Source organism: Pleurodeles waltl, chromosome 8 (assembly GCF_031143425.1).
Source record: "Pleurodeles waltl isolate 20211129_DDA chromosome 8, aPleWal1.hap1.20221129, whole genome shotgun sequence".
NCBI lineage: Eukaryota > Metazoa > Chordata > Amphibia > Caudata > Salamandridae > Pleurodeles > Pleurodeles waltl.
In genome coordinates, this window is record NC_090447.1 from 677,455,163 (window position 1) to 677,470,984 (window position 15,822).

At 47.8% G+C, this 15,822-nt stretch overlaps 1 protein-coding gene across 1 annotated transcript in view; it reads right to left on the reverse strand.

The window, feature by feature from the left end:
- ZPLD1 (zona pellucida like domain containing 1) overlaps positions 1-15,822 on the reverse strand; it is a 473,205-nt gene that overhangs the window by 105,868 nt on the left and 351,515 nt on the right. The window contains exon 8 of the mRNA XM_069204797.1: positions 4,454-4,622. Within this exon, the coding sequence (XP_069060898.1) occupies positions 4,454-4,622 (169 nt within the window). The remainder of the gene's footprint in view (positions 1-4,453; positions 4,623-15,822) is intronic.

The following is a 15,822-nucleotide window of genomic DNA, read 5'->3' on the forward strand; positions in this document are numbered from 1 at the left end:
AAAGAGGAACAAGTGGATGCGATTCAAACACGTCCGGCAGCGCAGCGTAAGACAAGCACTGCCAGACCCAGTGACAGGGCCTGTGGAAGCTGTGGGTATGAACACCGGCCGAACATAGGATGCCCGGCAAAAGGACAGTCCTGCAACCGTTGTGGCAAGTCAAATCATTTTGCCAAAGTGTGTAGGTCCAGGAGGAATAAGCCAGGAGAGCAGAAGGGACGGGATACAAGTGTTAGAGCTGTATCCAAAAACACGGAGGAGGTGAGAGACCAGGCGACGGCGAGTGGCCTGGTCTTCGAGGAAGATGAAGAAGAGGACATATTTGTAATATCTTTCACGGGGGGCAAGACACGGAAAATGAGACCGCCGCCCATGAGTGACGTTCATGTTAATGGCATGCTTGTATCCGTACTCATTGACACAGGAGCGTCGGTCAATGTCATGGATGAAACACTCTTCCACAAACTAGTACCTGCCCCGCCACTGACCCCGACAGCTACTAAGATATACAATTATGGAGGGCGAGACCCTCTTCCCCTCAAGGGAACAGTGCAGGTGGCTGTAAGCAGTGGGGACAAATCAACAGAAACCAAGTTCTATGTGGTGGCGGGGGATCGTGGCACTCTGCTAGGATGTCACACGGCAGAAGAGTTGGGACTAGTGTTTTTTGCACGACAAGTGTATGATACTCAAGTGGAACGCCTTCTCAACGAGTTTCCGCAGCTATTCGAGGGGTTAGGCCGGTTAAAAGGAAAACGCATTAAGTTGCACATAGATCCCAGCGTGGCTCCGGTGGCACTGAGACATCGGCGGGTACCCTTTCATCTGAGACCTGTCGTTGAGAAAGAGCTGCAGCTGTTGGAAGACCAAGGGGTCATAGAGAAGGTGGATGGGCCTACGCCGTGGGTGTCACCGCTGGTGATTGCGCCAAAACCCAAGCAGCCAGGAGCGATTCGCCTCTGTGTTGATATGCGCCTGCCAAATAAGGCTATTCGAAGGGAGAGACACATAACGCCCACCATGGACGACATCATTGCAGATCTGAATGGGGCGCAGTGGTTCTCCAAGCTAGATCTCAATGCGGGATATCATCAGCTAGAGCTAGACCCGGAAAGCAGGAATATTACCACATTTTCGACACATGTGGGGCTGAGAAGATATAAGAGACTGAGATTTGGAGTGTCCTCTGCGGCGGAGGTGTTTCAAAATGTGATTAGGGAAACCTTGTCAGGATTACCAGGAGTAATCAACTTGAGTGATGACATCCTAATACACTCCAAGACGAGAGAGGAGCATCATTGTCATCTACGTGCAACGTTGAAACGGCTGTCTGAAGCAGGACTAACGCTTCACAAGAAGAAGTGTGCCTTTTACCAAAATTCAGTAGAGTTCTTCGGATATGTATTTTCGAAAGAGGGCCTGCAAGTGGACCCACGGAAGGCTGAGGCTATCCGTCAGGCTGCCGTTCCGCAAAATTCCACGGAGGTTCGTAGTTTCCTAGGGATGGCCACATATTGCGGAAGGTTTATACCACATCTAGCCACCATGTCTGAACCTCTCCGGCGGCTAACAAAAGGGCAACACCGTTGGGACTGGACTCCCGAGGCACAACAGGCCTTCATAGATATTAAGGAGGCGTTGCTAGACAAGGCAACTATGGCTTATTTCAACCCCAGCAGAAAGACCGAAGTAGTGGTAGATGCGAGCCCCGTTGGGCTTGGAGCCGTCCTCTTGCAAGAACAGAGGTATCAGGAATGGATCCCGGTCGCGTATGCCAGCCGGGCGTTGTCGGCCGTTGAAACTAGGTATGCGCAAATTGAGCGTGAGGCTCTAGCCATCCGGTGGGCATGCCGCCATTTTCACTTGTACTTGTACGGGCACGAATTTCAAGTAGTGACTGACCACAAACCTTTAGTTCCGTTGTTCGCTGGTTGCCCGCGTCTTGCACCTCCGAGGATTGAGCGGTGGACCGTTCTCCTTCAGCCTTATAGGTTCACTGTCGTTTACCGGCCAGGGGCGAACAATCCGGCAGACTATTTGTCTCGCCACCCTTGTTCGCAGGTGTCGGATGCGCAACAAGAACAAGATGAGGAGAGTACGGAAGTCTTTGTAAGCATGGTCGTGCAGTCGGCGTGTCCTAACGCCCTTCTCGTACCAGAGATTGTAAGTGCCACGCAGGAAGATATCATATTAGGCCATGTCAAAGACGCATTGAGCCATAAAAAGTGGAAATATATTCCCTAGAAAAAACACATGCGTCTCGCCCTGAACAGAAAGTGGCCATGCAAAGTATATGGAAAGTGCAAGATGAACTATCTACTGATAATGAAGGATTGGTTCTAAGGGGAAGAAGGATTGTACTTCCACAAAGTCTCTGGTCTAGAGTGATTGAGTTGGCACATCAAGGACATCAAGGGGCTGCTAAAACCAAAGCGAGATTACGTGCCAAGGTATGGTTCCCAGGTATGGACAGCCAGGTTGATGAGATGGTAGGACGGTGTCACTCCTGTATCATCACGTCAGTGGAACCTCCGAATTGTCCAGTGATAACAGAGCCGGCTACTCTGAAACCATGGGCTAAAGTAAGCATGGACTTCGGATGTTTTCCAGATGGGAGGTTAACTGCTGTTCTGATTGACTCCTATACTAAATTCCCGGTGGTTGAGGTGGTGTCGTCGATGGCGTTTGAGAATGTGCGGCCAGTTCTACAAAAGACATTTGCTTTGTTTGGTTTGCCAGATGAAATTCGAACGGATAATGGTCCCCCATTCCAAGGCCAAGAGTTTTGGTTATACCTTGAGGGTTTGGCAATTCGTCATCGGAAGATAATGCCTTACTGGCCTCAGGCAAATGGAGACGTGGAAAGGTTCATGCGAACCTTGAACAGGGCTCTTCGAATTGGAGTAGAGAAAAAGGAAGATAGCGAACAATGTCTATACCAATTCCTGAGTGCTTATCGTCAAACGCCCCATAGTACCACTGGTTGTGCTCCCTCCTCTTTGATGTTCAAAGTATCTCCACGTGACTGTATTCCATCAGGTCCTAAATGGAAACCTCCTGTGTTGGATGTTAAAGCCACTCAAAACCGACGGCGGGCTACTAATCAGAGGGCGAGTACCCAACGACGAGCAAAGTATCGAGGGTTCCAAGAAGGAGACCAAGTGGTGGTGAAATGTCGGAGAGGAGGAGGAAAGTTTATAACTCCGTTTGAACCTGAGGTATGGGAGGTTATTGGTGTGAAGGGATCCATGATCACTGCGGCAAGAGGAAGAAAAAGGGTGACACGAAATGTGTCGCATTTTAAGAAAGCTGGACGGAGGGCACCGACGGATGAAGAAGGAGAGTTTGATGATGTTACCGGCGGGTCATCAGTGGTGGCTAATGAGATGGAAAGTGTCAGGAGGCCAATGCTGACTGAACAAACCCGACCTGTTTGTGCCCCGGGGCAGGAAAGCTTGAGCACAAGAAGCAACAGATATGATTTACGTCCCAATCCTGTACCGAGTAGTCAGTTGAAAGACTTTGTCTGGAATATAGGGTGCTCATAGTTGGAGTTTTGTTGCCATGTGATCATAATAGGATACCGAGGGGAGATCTCCGGCTGTTTCATAAGGACAGTGTTTTCGTTGTGGTGGACTGTTCACGTGTGTTTTCTTAAGAATGATCACTAAGTGACTCTATTCCGTTATGTGTTAATTTTGGGTTAAGTTTTCGTTAGTTCCAGTCCCCATGTGGAGTAAAACATGGGGGGGATGTAAAGAGTTAACGGAGAGCCACGCGGGCTCTCCCTGTGTGCCTAACGTGCTCTGCGTGTCCGGGAGGGGCACGGAGCACGAGGGTATAAATAAAGAAGGAACTGCGGGTGACGCAGTTCCACGCGTGTTTGCAAGTAAGCACAGTCTCCGTGTAATCATTTACAGTGCGGGGTGTGGCAATCTACACATTTAACATTAATAACCAATTATTTAAAAAATTGAGTACTAGAACATTTTTACAAAATAGAAAATAGTATGAATACTCTTCCAACAGTTTGTATTCACTACTTCATCTCTGCATGATAGCCCTCTCTTCCCACTCTTAGTGCATTTGCATATATAATTATGTAATATTGTTTATCATCTGTAGAGGTTTTCAACAAAGAAATGCAAAGAGTCGGAGCACAAGTACTTACATCTGTACAGTGCAATAGAATTTCATGACATCAGCTTCATAAGTGTGGCCCACGTGCTTTGCTCTATAACAAGGCACCTGTGAGACACTGTGAGACAGAAATGGGAGCTTTCTCAAGTCAGATATAGTGTATAATAATGTAGAAGAAACAGAGTACACGTTTTTCACTGTAGTATTAAACGTGTGAGTGTTTGAATATTAGTACACTTGTCCACATCACAGATAATATTAGATCACTAGTAATTTCACTTACAAGGCATACATTGCTTTAGATGTACTGTACCTGAAAACTTGCGCAAGCTGAGGTCAAACAGAGGCGAGTGATACAGTGGAGATAATATGTTGACACTGGCTTTCCAGCATGCTCAATGAACCGGAAAGCTGAAAAAGAAAATCTGGCATTTTGAGCTTCTCCATTCACAGTGATCACGGTCAGTGGATCCTTATTACACCTGAAAAAAACATCAAATTGTTAGGTGTGCTAACAACTTTTCATTTGCAGTGGTAGGGATATTTTGATGTGAGCATTAACTACTGACCTCACTATTGATTTCTAGACATTATGATTTTATCTAGGTCTACAATAGAACGACATATAAATGTTGTTGTTAATAGTAGAAGTAAAAGCTATGTGAAGCAACCAAACAAGGCGGCAAGAGAAGGCAACACGGAGTCAAAGTCAAAATCAGCTTTATTAGATTGTTTGTTAAAATCATAAAAGCACAGAGTAAAACACTGTAATAAATTGTTAAAAGCACCAATTCATTTACAACTAGAATATAAATTAACTCCCACTCTCCTTTAAATGTGTCATCTTTCTATGCCTTAAGACAGCCCATAAAAACTTAGACCTAATATTGAAAATATAAATAGTTGGCAATTATTGTAAAAACACATAAGCTGGAGGACAGTATACCAAAGGTATGGATCTCAACAATGGTAACAACAGTACCTTTCTTTGTATCTGATACAAGTTACAGAATAGAATTGTATGAAAGGTACTTTGGTCAGTCTCCTTGTCACACGGGCATCTTTCCATAGGCCGCGACCAGTCATTCATAGTTGGAAAACTCACCAAGTGGTGAAAAATGTCCAATCTAAACCTAGTTAAAACAAATCTGTGCTGGTCGTTGCTTTCCTCCATTAATTACAATTTCATGCCAAATTAAGTTAAAGTAAGCTGATTTTTTAAAACACTTGGCTTAAGCAGTTCTGCAGATAACCTTAATTCTTCCAAATGTGACAAGCACTCCTTCTTCAGGGATTTCGTTGCTACGGTCCTTAGGGTTTCAGGTTTATAAAAATAGTCTTGATGCCCCAGGTCAGTCATAAAAGTCTTAACATATTCTAACCACTGTACTCTTCCTACACGAGAGTACCTGAGACAATCTCCAGTAATCTCTTGATTCAATTTAGTGTGCTCAGAGGTCTATACCTTGTGCTGTTACAAATCGGCTGGATCTTAGCTAAACTTGAGATAAGAGAGACCCCTAATTCAGCATGGCATACATAAGATGTGCTCCTCTGTGGAAGAGAAAGGAGGTACTTCAAAAAACGTTCTCAGTAACTTGCATTGATTTGTTTTTTATATGTGTAGGAGGCTGGCCTGGTTTGTAATGGTACCAAGAGGTACTTACACTCTGCACCAGGTCCAGTTATCCCTTCTTAGTGTAGAAGAGGTGTCTATCAGCTTAGGCTGATAGAAAAGGTAGCTTAGCAGAGCAGCTTAGGCTGAACTAGGAGACGTGTAAAGCTCCTACTATACCACTGGTGTCATATGCACAATATCATAAGAAAACACAATAAACAGATATACTAAAAATAAAGGTACTTTATTTTTATGACAATATGCCAAAAGTATCTCAGTGAGTACCCTCAGTATGAGGATAGCAAATATACACAAGATATATGTACACAATACCAAATATATGCAGTAATAGCAATAGAAAGCAATGCAAGCAATGTACAGTTACAATAGATTGCAATGAGAGCACATAGGGATAGGGTAAACACAAACCATATACTCTAGAAGTGGAATGCGAACCACGAATGGACCCCAAACCTATGTGACCTTATAGAGGGTCACTGGGACTGTAAGAAAACAGTGAGGGTTAGAAAAATAGCCCACCCCAAGACCCTGAAAAGTGGGTGCAAATTGCACCTAAGTTCCAGAAGTCGTGATAGGGGAATTCTGCAAGGAAGACCAACACCAGCAATGCAACAACGATGGATTTCCGGACGAGAGTACCTGTGGAACAAGGGGAACAAGTCCAAGAGTCACGATCAAGTCGGGAGTGGGCAGATGCCCAGGAAATGCCAGCTGTGGGTGCAAATAAGCTGCCACCAGATGGTAGAAGCTGTGGATTCTGCAAGAACGCAGAGGACTAGGAACTTCCCCTTTGAAGGATGGATGTCCCACGTCACGAAGAAGTTTGCAGAGGTGTTTCCGTGCAGAAAGACCACAAACAATCCTTGCTAGCTGCAAGGGTCGAGGTTAGGGTTTTTGGATGCTGCTGTGGCCCAGGAGGGACCAGGATGTTGCCAATAGCGTGAGGAGACAGAGGGGGTGTCCAGCAAGACAAGGAGCCCACTCAGAAGCAAGCAGCACCCGCAGAAGTGCAGGAACAGGCACTACGAAGAAGAGTGAACTGGAGCTCACCCAAAGTCACAAAAGAAGGTCCCACGACGCCGGAGGACAACTCAGGAGGTCGTGCCCTACAGGTTAGAGTGTCGGGGACCCAGGCTTGGCTGTGCACAAAGGAAATCCTGGAAGAGTGCACAGGAGCCGGAGCAGCTGCAAATCACGCAGTACCGAGCAATGCAGTCTAGCGTGGGGAGGCAAGGACTTACCTCCACCAAACTTGGATTGAAGAGTCACTGGACAGTGGGAGTCACTTGGACAGAGTTGCTGAGTTCCAGGGACCACGCTCGTTGTGCTGAGAGGGGACCCAGAGGACCGGTGATGCAGTCTTTTGGTGCCTGCGGTTGCAGGGGGAAGATTCCGTCGACCCACAGGAGATTTCTTCGGAGCTTCTAGTGCAGAGTGGAGGCAGACTACCCACACAGCATGCACCACCAGAAAAACAGTTGAGAAGGCGGCCGGATCAGCGATACAAGGTTGCAGTAGTCGCCTTTACTACTTTGTTGCAGTTTTGCAGGCGTCCAGAGCAGTCAGCGGTCGATTCCTTGGCAGAAGGTGAAGAGAGAGATGCAGAGGAACTCTGATGAGCTCTTGCATTCGTTATCTAAAGAATTCCCCAAAGCAGAGACCCTAAATAGCCAGAAAAGGAGGTTTGGCTACCTAGGAAGGAGGATAGGCTAGAAACACAGGTAAGAGCCTATCAGAAGGAGTCTCTGACGTCACCTGCTGGCACTGGCCACTCAGAGCAGTCCAGTGTGCCAGCAGCACCTCTGTTTCCAAGAAGGTAGAGGTCTGGAGCACACTGGAGGAGCTCTGGGCACCTCCCTGGGGAGGTGCAGGTCAGGGGAGTGGTCACTCCCCTTTCCTTTGTCCAGTTTCGCGCCAGAGCAGGGCTGGGGGATCCCTGAACCAGTGTAGACTGGCTTATGCAGAAATGGGCACCATCTGTGCCCATGAAAGCATTTCCAGGGGCTGGGGGAGGCTACTCCTCCCCAGCCCTGACACCTTTTTCCAAAGGGAGAGGGTGTAACACCCTCTCTCTGAGGAAGTCCTTTGTTCTGCCTTCCTGGGCCAAGCCTGGGTGGACCCCAGGAGGGCAGAAACCTGTCTGAGGGGTTGGCAGCAGCAGCAGCTGCAGTGAAACCCCGGGAAAGGCAGTTTGTTAGTACCCGGGTCTGTGCTAGAGACTCGGGAGATCATGGAATTGTCTCCCCAATGCCAAAATGGCATTGGGATGACAATTCCATGATCTTAGACATGTTACATGGCCATGTTCGGAGTTACCATTGTGATGCTATACATATGTAGTGACATATGTATAGTGCACGCGTGTAATGGTGTCCCCGCACTCAAAAAGTCCGGGGAATTTGCCCTGAACAATGTGGGGGCACCTTGGCTAGTGCCAGGGTGCCCACACACTAAGTAACTTAGCACCCAACCTTTACCAGGTAAAGGATAGACATATAGGTGACATATAAGTTACTTAAGTGCAGTGGTAAATGGCTGTGAAATAACGTGGACGTTATTTCACTCAGGCTGCACTGGCAGACCTGTGTAAGAATAGTCAGAGCTCCCTATGGGTGGCAAAAGAAATGCTGCAGCCCATAGGGATCTCCTGGAACCCCAATACCCTAGGTACCTCAGTGCCATATACTAGGGAATTATAAGGGTGTTCCAGTATGCCAATGTAAATTGGTGAAATTGGTCACTAGCCTGTTAGTGACAATTTGGAAAGAAATGAGAGAGCATAACCACTGAGGTTCTGGTTAGCAGAACCTCAGTGAGACAGTTAGTCATCACACAGGTAACACATACAGGGCACACTTATGAGCACTGGGGCCCTTGCTGGCAGGGTCCCAGTGACACATACAACTAAAACAACATATATACAGTGAAATATGGGGGTAACATGCCCGGCAAGATGGTACTTTCCTACGCAACCCCCCCCCCAAACGAAAGACAATAAGAATAGCCATGCCCTGATGAGTCTTAATTGTCTAACTGGAAATATCTAGAGAGTCCATCTGCATTGGAGTGGGTACTCCCAGGTCTATGTTCCACTGTACAGTCCATTCCCTGTAGGCATATGGACAACCTCAACAATTTAGGGTTTTCACCTTTCATTTGTTTTAGCCAAAGTAGAGGTTTATGGTCTGTCTGAACAATGAAGTGAGTGCCAAACAGGTATGGCCTCAACTTCTTCAGTGCCCAGACCACAGCAAAGGCCTCCCTCTCTATGGCAGACCAACGCTTTTCTCTAGGGGTCAACCTCCTGCTGATAAAAGCAACAGGTTGATCCTGGCCCTCAGAATTAAGTTGTGATAAGACTTCCCCTACCCCTAATTCAGATGCATCAGTTTGGACAATTAATTTTTGGGAGTAACAGGGGCTTTTCATGACAGGTGCAGAGCACATGGCCTGCTTCAGCTCCTCAAAAGCTTTCTGACAGTTTGATGTCCACAATACCTTTTTAGGCATTTTCTTTGAAGTGAGGTCATTAAGAGGGGCTGCTATGGAGCCATAGTTCTTTATGAACCTCCTGTAGTTCCCAGTGAGGCCTAAAAAGGCTCTCACCTGAGTCTGAGTTGTAGGGGGAACACAATCTATGATAGTTTGGATTTTCCCCTGAAGTGGTGCAATCTGTTCTCCACCTACAAGGTGTCCCAGATAAACCACTTTCCCCTGCCCTATCTGGCACTTTGAAGCCTTGATAGTGAGGCCTGCCTTTTGCAGGGCCTCCAAAATGTTCCACAGGTGGACCAGGTGATCATCCCAGGTGGAGCTAAAGACAGCTATATCATCTAGATATGTTGCACTAAAAGCCTCCAACCCTTGTAGGACTGTATTCACCAACCTCTGAAAAGTGTCAGATGCATTTTTCCAAACCAAAGGGCATTACTTTGAATTGGTAGTGCCCTCCAATGGTGGAAAATGCATTTTTTGCTTTAGCATCCTCTGATAACTTGATCTGCCAATACCCTGCAGTCAATTCAAAGGTGCTTAGATACTTGACAGATGCCAGTGTATCTATTAGCTCATCTGCCCTGGGTATAGGGTGAGCATCAGTTTTAGTTACCTGGTTGAGACCTCTGTAGTCTACACAAAATCTCATTTCCCTTTTCCCATCTTTGGAATGAGGCTTTGGTACAAGTACCACAGGAGAGGCCCATGGACTTTCAGAGTGCTCAACTCTGAACCTCTTGTTTTATGCAGTCTCTGACATGGTCAGGCTGCCTGTAGATCTTACTTTTGACAGGCAAGCTGTCTCCAGTATCTTGAGTGTGCTCACACCAAGAAGTGGTGACTGGCACAGTAGAAAAGAGTTCAGAAAACTGACCCAGGAGATTTATGCAGAGGTCTTTGTGCTCAGCAGTAAGACAATCTGCCAGAACTACACCTTCCACTATAGCATCTTGTTCTGTGGAAGAGGAGAGATCAGGGAGAGGGTCCCTCTCTTCTTCCTGTCCTTCATCTGTTGCCATGAGCAGGGTGAGATCAGCCCTGTCATAGTAGGGTTTCAGGCGATTGACATGGAGCACCCTAAGGGGACTCCTGGCAGTGCCTAAGTCAACCAAGTAGGTGACTTCTCCCTTTTTCTCAACAATAATGTGGGGTCCACTCCATTTGTCTTGGAGTGCTCTTGGGGCCACAGGCTCCAAGACCCACACTTTCTGCCCTGGTTGGTACTGAATCAGAACAGCCTTCTGGTCATGCCATTGCTTTTGGAGCTCTTGGCTGCCCTGAAGGTTTTTACTGGTCTTTTTCATGTACTCAGCCATCCTAGATCTTAGGCCAAGTACATAGGGGGTCATTCCGACCCTGGCGGTCAAAGACCGCCAGGGCCGCGAATGATGGAAGCACCGCCAACAGGCTGGCGGTGCTTCCCTGCCCATTCTGACTGCGGCGGTAAAGCCGCGGTCAGAAAACCGGGTCCTGCGGTTTCCCGCCAGATTTCCCCCGGCTGGGCGAATCCGCCATGGCGGCACTGCAAGCAGCGCCGCCATGGGGATTCTGAACCCTTACCGTCAGCCTGTTTCTGGCAGTTGTCACCGCCAGGAAGAGGCTGGCGGTAACGGGTGTCTAGGGGCCCCTGGGGGCCCTTGCACTGCCCATGCCACTGGCATAGGCAGTGCAGGGGCCCCCTAACAGGGCCCCAGCATGCCTTTCACTGTCTGGCTAGCAGACAGTGAAAAGCGCGACGGGTGCAACTGCACCTGTCGCACGCCTGCAACACCGCCGGCTCCATTCGGAGCCGGCTTCAGTGTTGCAGGCCTCTTTCCCGCTGGGCCGGCGGGCGCTACCTTGGGTAGCGCCCGCCGGCCCAGCGGGAAAGTTGGAATGGCACCAGCGGTCTTTTGACCGCGGAGCGGCCAAATGGCGGTTCCCGCCACGCGGGCGGCAACTGCCGCCCGCCGGGGTCAGAATGACCCCCATAGTCCACTATGTCTTGCTTAGGAGCTTTTAAAGGTTGTTCCCAACCCTTCTTCACAAGTTGAAGAGGACCTCTTACAGGGTGTCCAAATAGGAGTTCAAAGGGGCTGAAGCCCACTCCTTTTTGGGTTACCTCCCTGTAAGCAAAAAGGAGTCAAGGTAACAGGACATCCCATCTCCTCCTGAGTTTTTCAGGGAGTTCCATTATCATTCCTTTGAGAGTTTTATTAAACCCCTCAACCAGTCCATTTGTTTGTGGATGATAGGGTGTGGTGAACTTGTATGTCACACCACATTCCTTCTACATGGCCTTTAAGTAAGCAGACATTAAATTGCTTCCCCTGTCTGATACCACCTCTTTTGGGAAGCCCACCCTGGAAAAGATTCCCAGGAGGGCCTTTGCCACTGTAGGAGCTGTAGTGGTCCTTAGAGGAATTGCTTCAGGATATCTGGTGGCATGGTCCACTACCACCAAAATAAACCTATTGCCTGAAGCAGTAGGAGGGTCAAGGGGGCCAACTATGTCAACCCCTACCCTTTCAAAGGGAACCCCAACCACAGGCAGTGGAATAAGGGGTGCCTTTGGGGTGCCACCTGTTTTGCCACTGGCTTGACAGGTGACACAGGACTTACAAAATTCCTTTGTGTCCTCTGACATTCTTGGCCAATGAAACAAGGGAACAAGCCTGTCCCAAGTTTTAATTTGTCTCAAATGTCCAGCTCAGGGAATGTCGTGGGCTAGAGTTAGGAGGAACTCTCTGTATTGCAAGGGAATGACCAATTGTAGGAAAGTACCAACTTGCCTGGCATGTTACCCCCATTTTTCACTGTATATATGTTGTTTTAGTTGTATGTGTCACTGGGACCCTGCCAGCCAGGGCCCCAGTGCTCATAGGTGTGCCTGACTGTGTTACCTGTGTTATGACTAACTGTCTCACTGAGGCTCTGCTATCCAGAACCTCAGTGGTTATGCTCTCTCATTTCTTTCCAAATTGTCACTAACAGGCTAGTGACCATTTTCACCAATTCACATTGGCATACTGGAACACCCTTATAATTCCCTAGTATATGGTACTGAGGTACCCAGTTTTTTGGGGTTCCAGGAGATCCCTGTGGGCTGCAGCATTTCTTTTGCCACCCATAGGGAGCTCTGACAATTCTTACACAGGTCTGCCACTGCAGCCTGGGTGAAATAATGCACAAATTATTTCACAGCCATTTTCACTGCACTTAAGTAACTTATAAGTCACCTATATGTCTAACCTTTACCTGGTAAAGGTTAGGTGCAAAGTTACTTAGTGTGTGGGCACCCTGGCACTAGCCAAGGTGCTCCCACATAGTTCAGGGCAAATTCCCCGGACTTTTGAGTGCGGGGACACCATTACACGCGTGCACTACACATAGGTCAATACCTATGTGTAGCTTCACAATGGTAACTCCGAATATGGCCATGTAACATGTCTAAGATCATGGAATTGCCCCCTCTATGCCATCCTGGCATTGTTGGCACAATCCATGATCCCACGGGTCTGTAGCTCAGACCCGGGTACTGCCAAACTGTCTTTTCAGGGGTTTCACTGCAGTTGCTGCTGCTGCCAACCCCTCAGCAGGTTTCTGCCCTCCTGGGGTCCAGCTAGGCTTGGCCCAGGAAGGCAGAACAAAGGACTTCCTCAGAGAGAGGGTGTTACACCCTCTCCCTTTGGAAAAAGGTGTGAAGGCAGGGGAGGAGTAGCCTCCCCCAGCCTCTGGAAATGCTTTCATGGGCACAGATGGTGCCCATTTCTGCATAAGCCAGTCTACACTGGTTCAGGGACCCCTCAGCCCTGCTCTGGCGTGAAACTGGACAAAGGGAAGGGGAGTGACCACTCCCCTGACCTGCACCTCCCCTGGGAGGTGCCCAGAGCTCCTCCAGTGTGCTCCAGACCTCTGCCATCTTGGAAACAGAGGTGCTGCTGGCACACTGGACTGCTCTGAGTAGCCAGGTCCAGCAGGTGACGTCAGAGACTCCTTCTGATAGGCTCCTTCAGGTGTTGCTAGCCTATCCTCTCTCCTAAGTAGCCAAACCCTCTTTTCTGGCTATTTAGGGTCTCTGCTTTGGGGAATTCCTTAGATAACAAATGCAAGAGCTCATCAGAGTTCCTCTGCATCTCTCTCTTCACCTTCTGCAAAGGAATCGACTGCTGACCGCGCTGGAAGCCTGCAAAACTGCAACAAAGTAGCAAAGACGACTACTGCAACTCTGTAACGCTGATCCTGCCGCCTTCTCGACTGTTTTCCTGGTAGTGCATGCTGTGGGGGTAGTCTGCCTCCTCTCTGCACTAGAAGCTCCGAAGAAATCTCCCGTGGGTCGACGGAATCTTCCCCCTGCAACCGCAGGCACCAAAGAACTGCATTACCAGTACTCTGGGTCTCCTCTCAGCACGACGAGCGAGGTCCCTTGATTCCAGCAACTCTGTCCAAGTGACTCACACAGTCCAGTGACTCTTCAGTCCAAGTTTGGTGGAGGTAAGTCCTTGCCTCCCCACGCCAGACTGCATTGCTGGGAACCGCGTCTTTTGCAGCTACTCCAGCCCCTGTGCACTTCCGGCGGAAATCCTTTGTGCACAGCCAAGCCTGAGTCCACGGCACTCTAACCTGCATTGCACGACTTTCTAAGTTGGTCTCCGGCGACGTGGGACTCCTTTGTGCAACTTCAGGTGAGCACTGTTTCACGCATCCTTGTAGTGCCTGTGTCTGGCACTTCTCAGGATGCTATCTGCTGCTGAGAGGGCTCCTTGTCTTGCTTGACGTCTCCTCTCTCTACTGACGCAATTTGCGACATCCTGGTCCCTCCTGGGCCACAGCAGCATCCAAAAACACTAATCGCAGGATTTGCAGCTAGCAAGGCTTGTTGGCAGTCTTTTGGTGAGAAAACACTTCTGCACGACTCTCTACGGCGTGGGGGATCCTTCCTCCAAAGGGGAAGTCTCTAGCCCTTGTCGTTCCTGCAGAATCCTCAGCTTCTATTGTCCATTAGCAGCTTCTTTGCACCCACAGCTGGCATTTCCTGGGCATCTGCCCATCTCCGACTTGCTTGTGACTTTTAGACTTGGTCCCCTTGTTCCACAGGTACCCTCAACTGGAAATCCATCGTTGTTGCATTGCTGGTTTGTGTCTTTCCTGCAGAATTCCCCTATCACGACTTCTATGTCCTTTGGGGAACTTTAGTGCACTTTGCACTCACTTTTCAGGGTCTTGGGGTGGGCTATTTTTCTAACCCTTGCTATTTTCTAATAGTCCCAGTGACCCTCTACAAGGTCACATAGGTTTGGGGTCCATTCGTGGTTCGCATTCCACTTTTGGAGTATATGGTTTGTGTTGCCCCTATCCCTATGTGTCCCCTTTGCATCCTATTGTAACTATACATTGTTTGCACTGTTTTCTAAGACTATATTGCATATTTTTGGTATTGTGTACATATATCTTGTGTATATTTGCTATCCTCATACTGAGGGTACTCACTGAGATACTTTGGCATATTGTCATAAAAATAAAGTACCTTTATTTTTAGTATAACTGTATATTGTGTTTTCTTATGATATTGTGCAAGTGACACTAGTGGTACTGTAGGAGCTTCACTCGTCTCCTAGTTCAGCCTAAGCTGCTCTGCTAAGCTACCATTATCTATCAGCCTAAGCTGCTAGACACCCTATACACTAATAAGGGATACCTGGGCCTGGTGCAAGGTGTAAGTACCCCTTGGTACTCACTACATGCCAGTCCAGCCTACTACATTGGTTGTGCAGCGGTGGGATAAGTGCTTTGAGACTACTTACCACTCTTGTCATTGTACTTTTCATAAGAGAAAAATATACAAAACAAGTTCAGTGTGTGTACACATATCCAAAAAGTTTTGCATTTCCTCTTTTCACTCTTTTCTAAGTGCTGAAAAGTACCTCTGAACTTTCTAAAAGTTCTTAAAAAGTTTTAAAAGTTTTTTTTTTCTGTCTTTTCAAAAGTTCTGAAAAACTTTTTCTTCACTTTTTCTGTCACTTAAACTCTTTCTAAAATGTCTGGCACAGGCCAAAATGTTGATCTGTCCAAACTTGCATATGATCACCTTAGCTGGAAAGGAACAAGGAGTCTCTGCATAGAAAGAGGTTTGATTGTAGGGAAGAATCCTTCTTTGGAATTATTGGTTAACATGCTTAAAGAACAGGATAAGGCCAGAAGGCCCCCATCTGTTGAAAAAGTAGCTAATGGTTCTCAATCTGATCCAGGGACTCCCCTAGAAAAAGATTCAAGAAAGAAACTTCCTAGCCTCCCCATTACTAGACAGCCTTGCATAGTTGGTACTGAAGTGGGATCACACCATACAGATAGTGTGGTCTCACATCATAGCAAGAGTATTTCTTCTCACCACAGTAGAAGTGATGTTTCTGTTAACCAAGCTGTTAGGATGCCTTCTGTAAGGGACAGGTCTCCTTCTGTCCATTCTCACAATACTTCTGTGTCTAGGAATGTCCCTCCCACCCACCCTGATGACAGAATGTTAGAAAGGGAGCTCATTACATTGAGAGTGGAGCAATCCAGACTGAAGC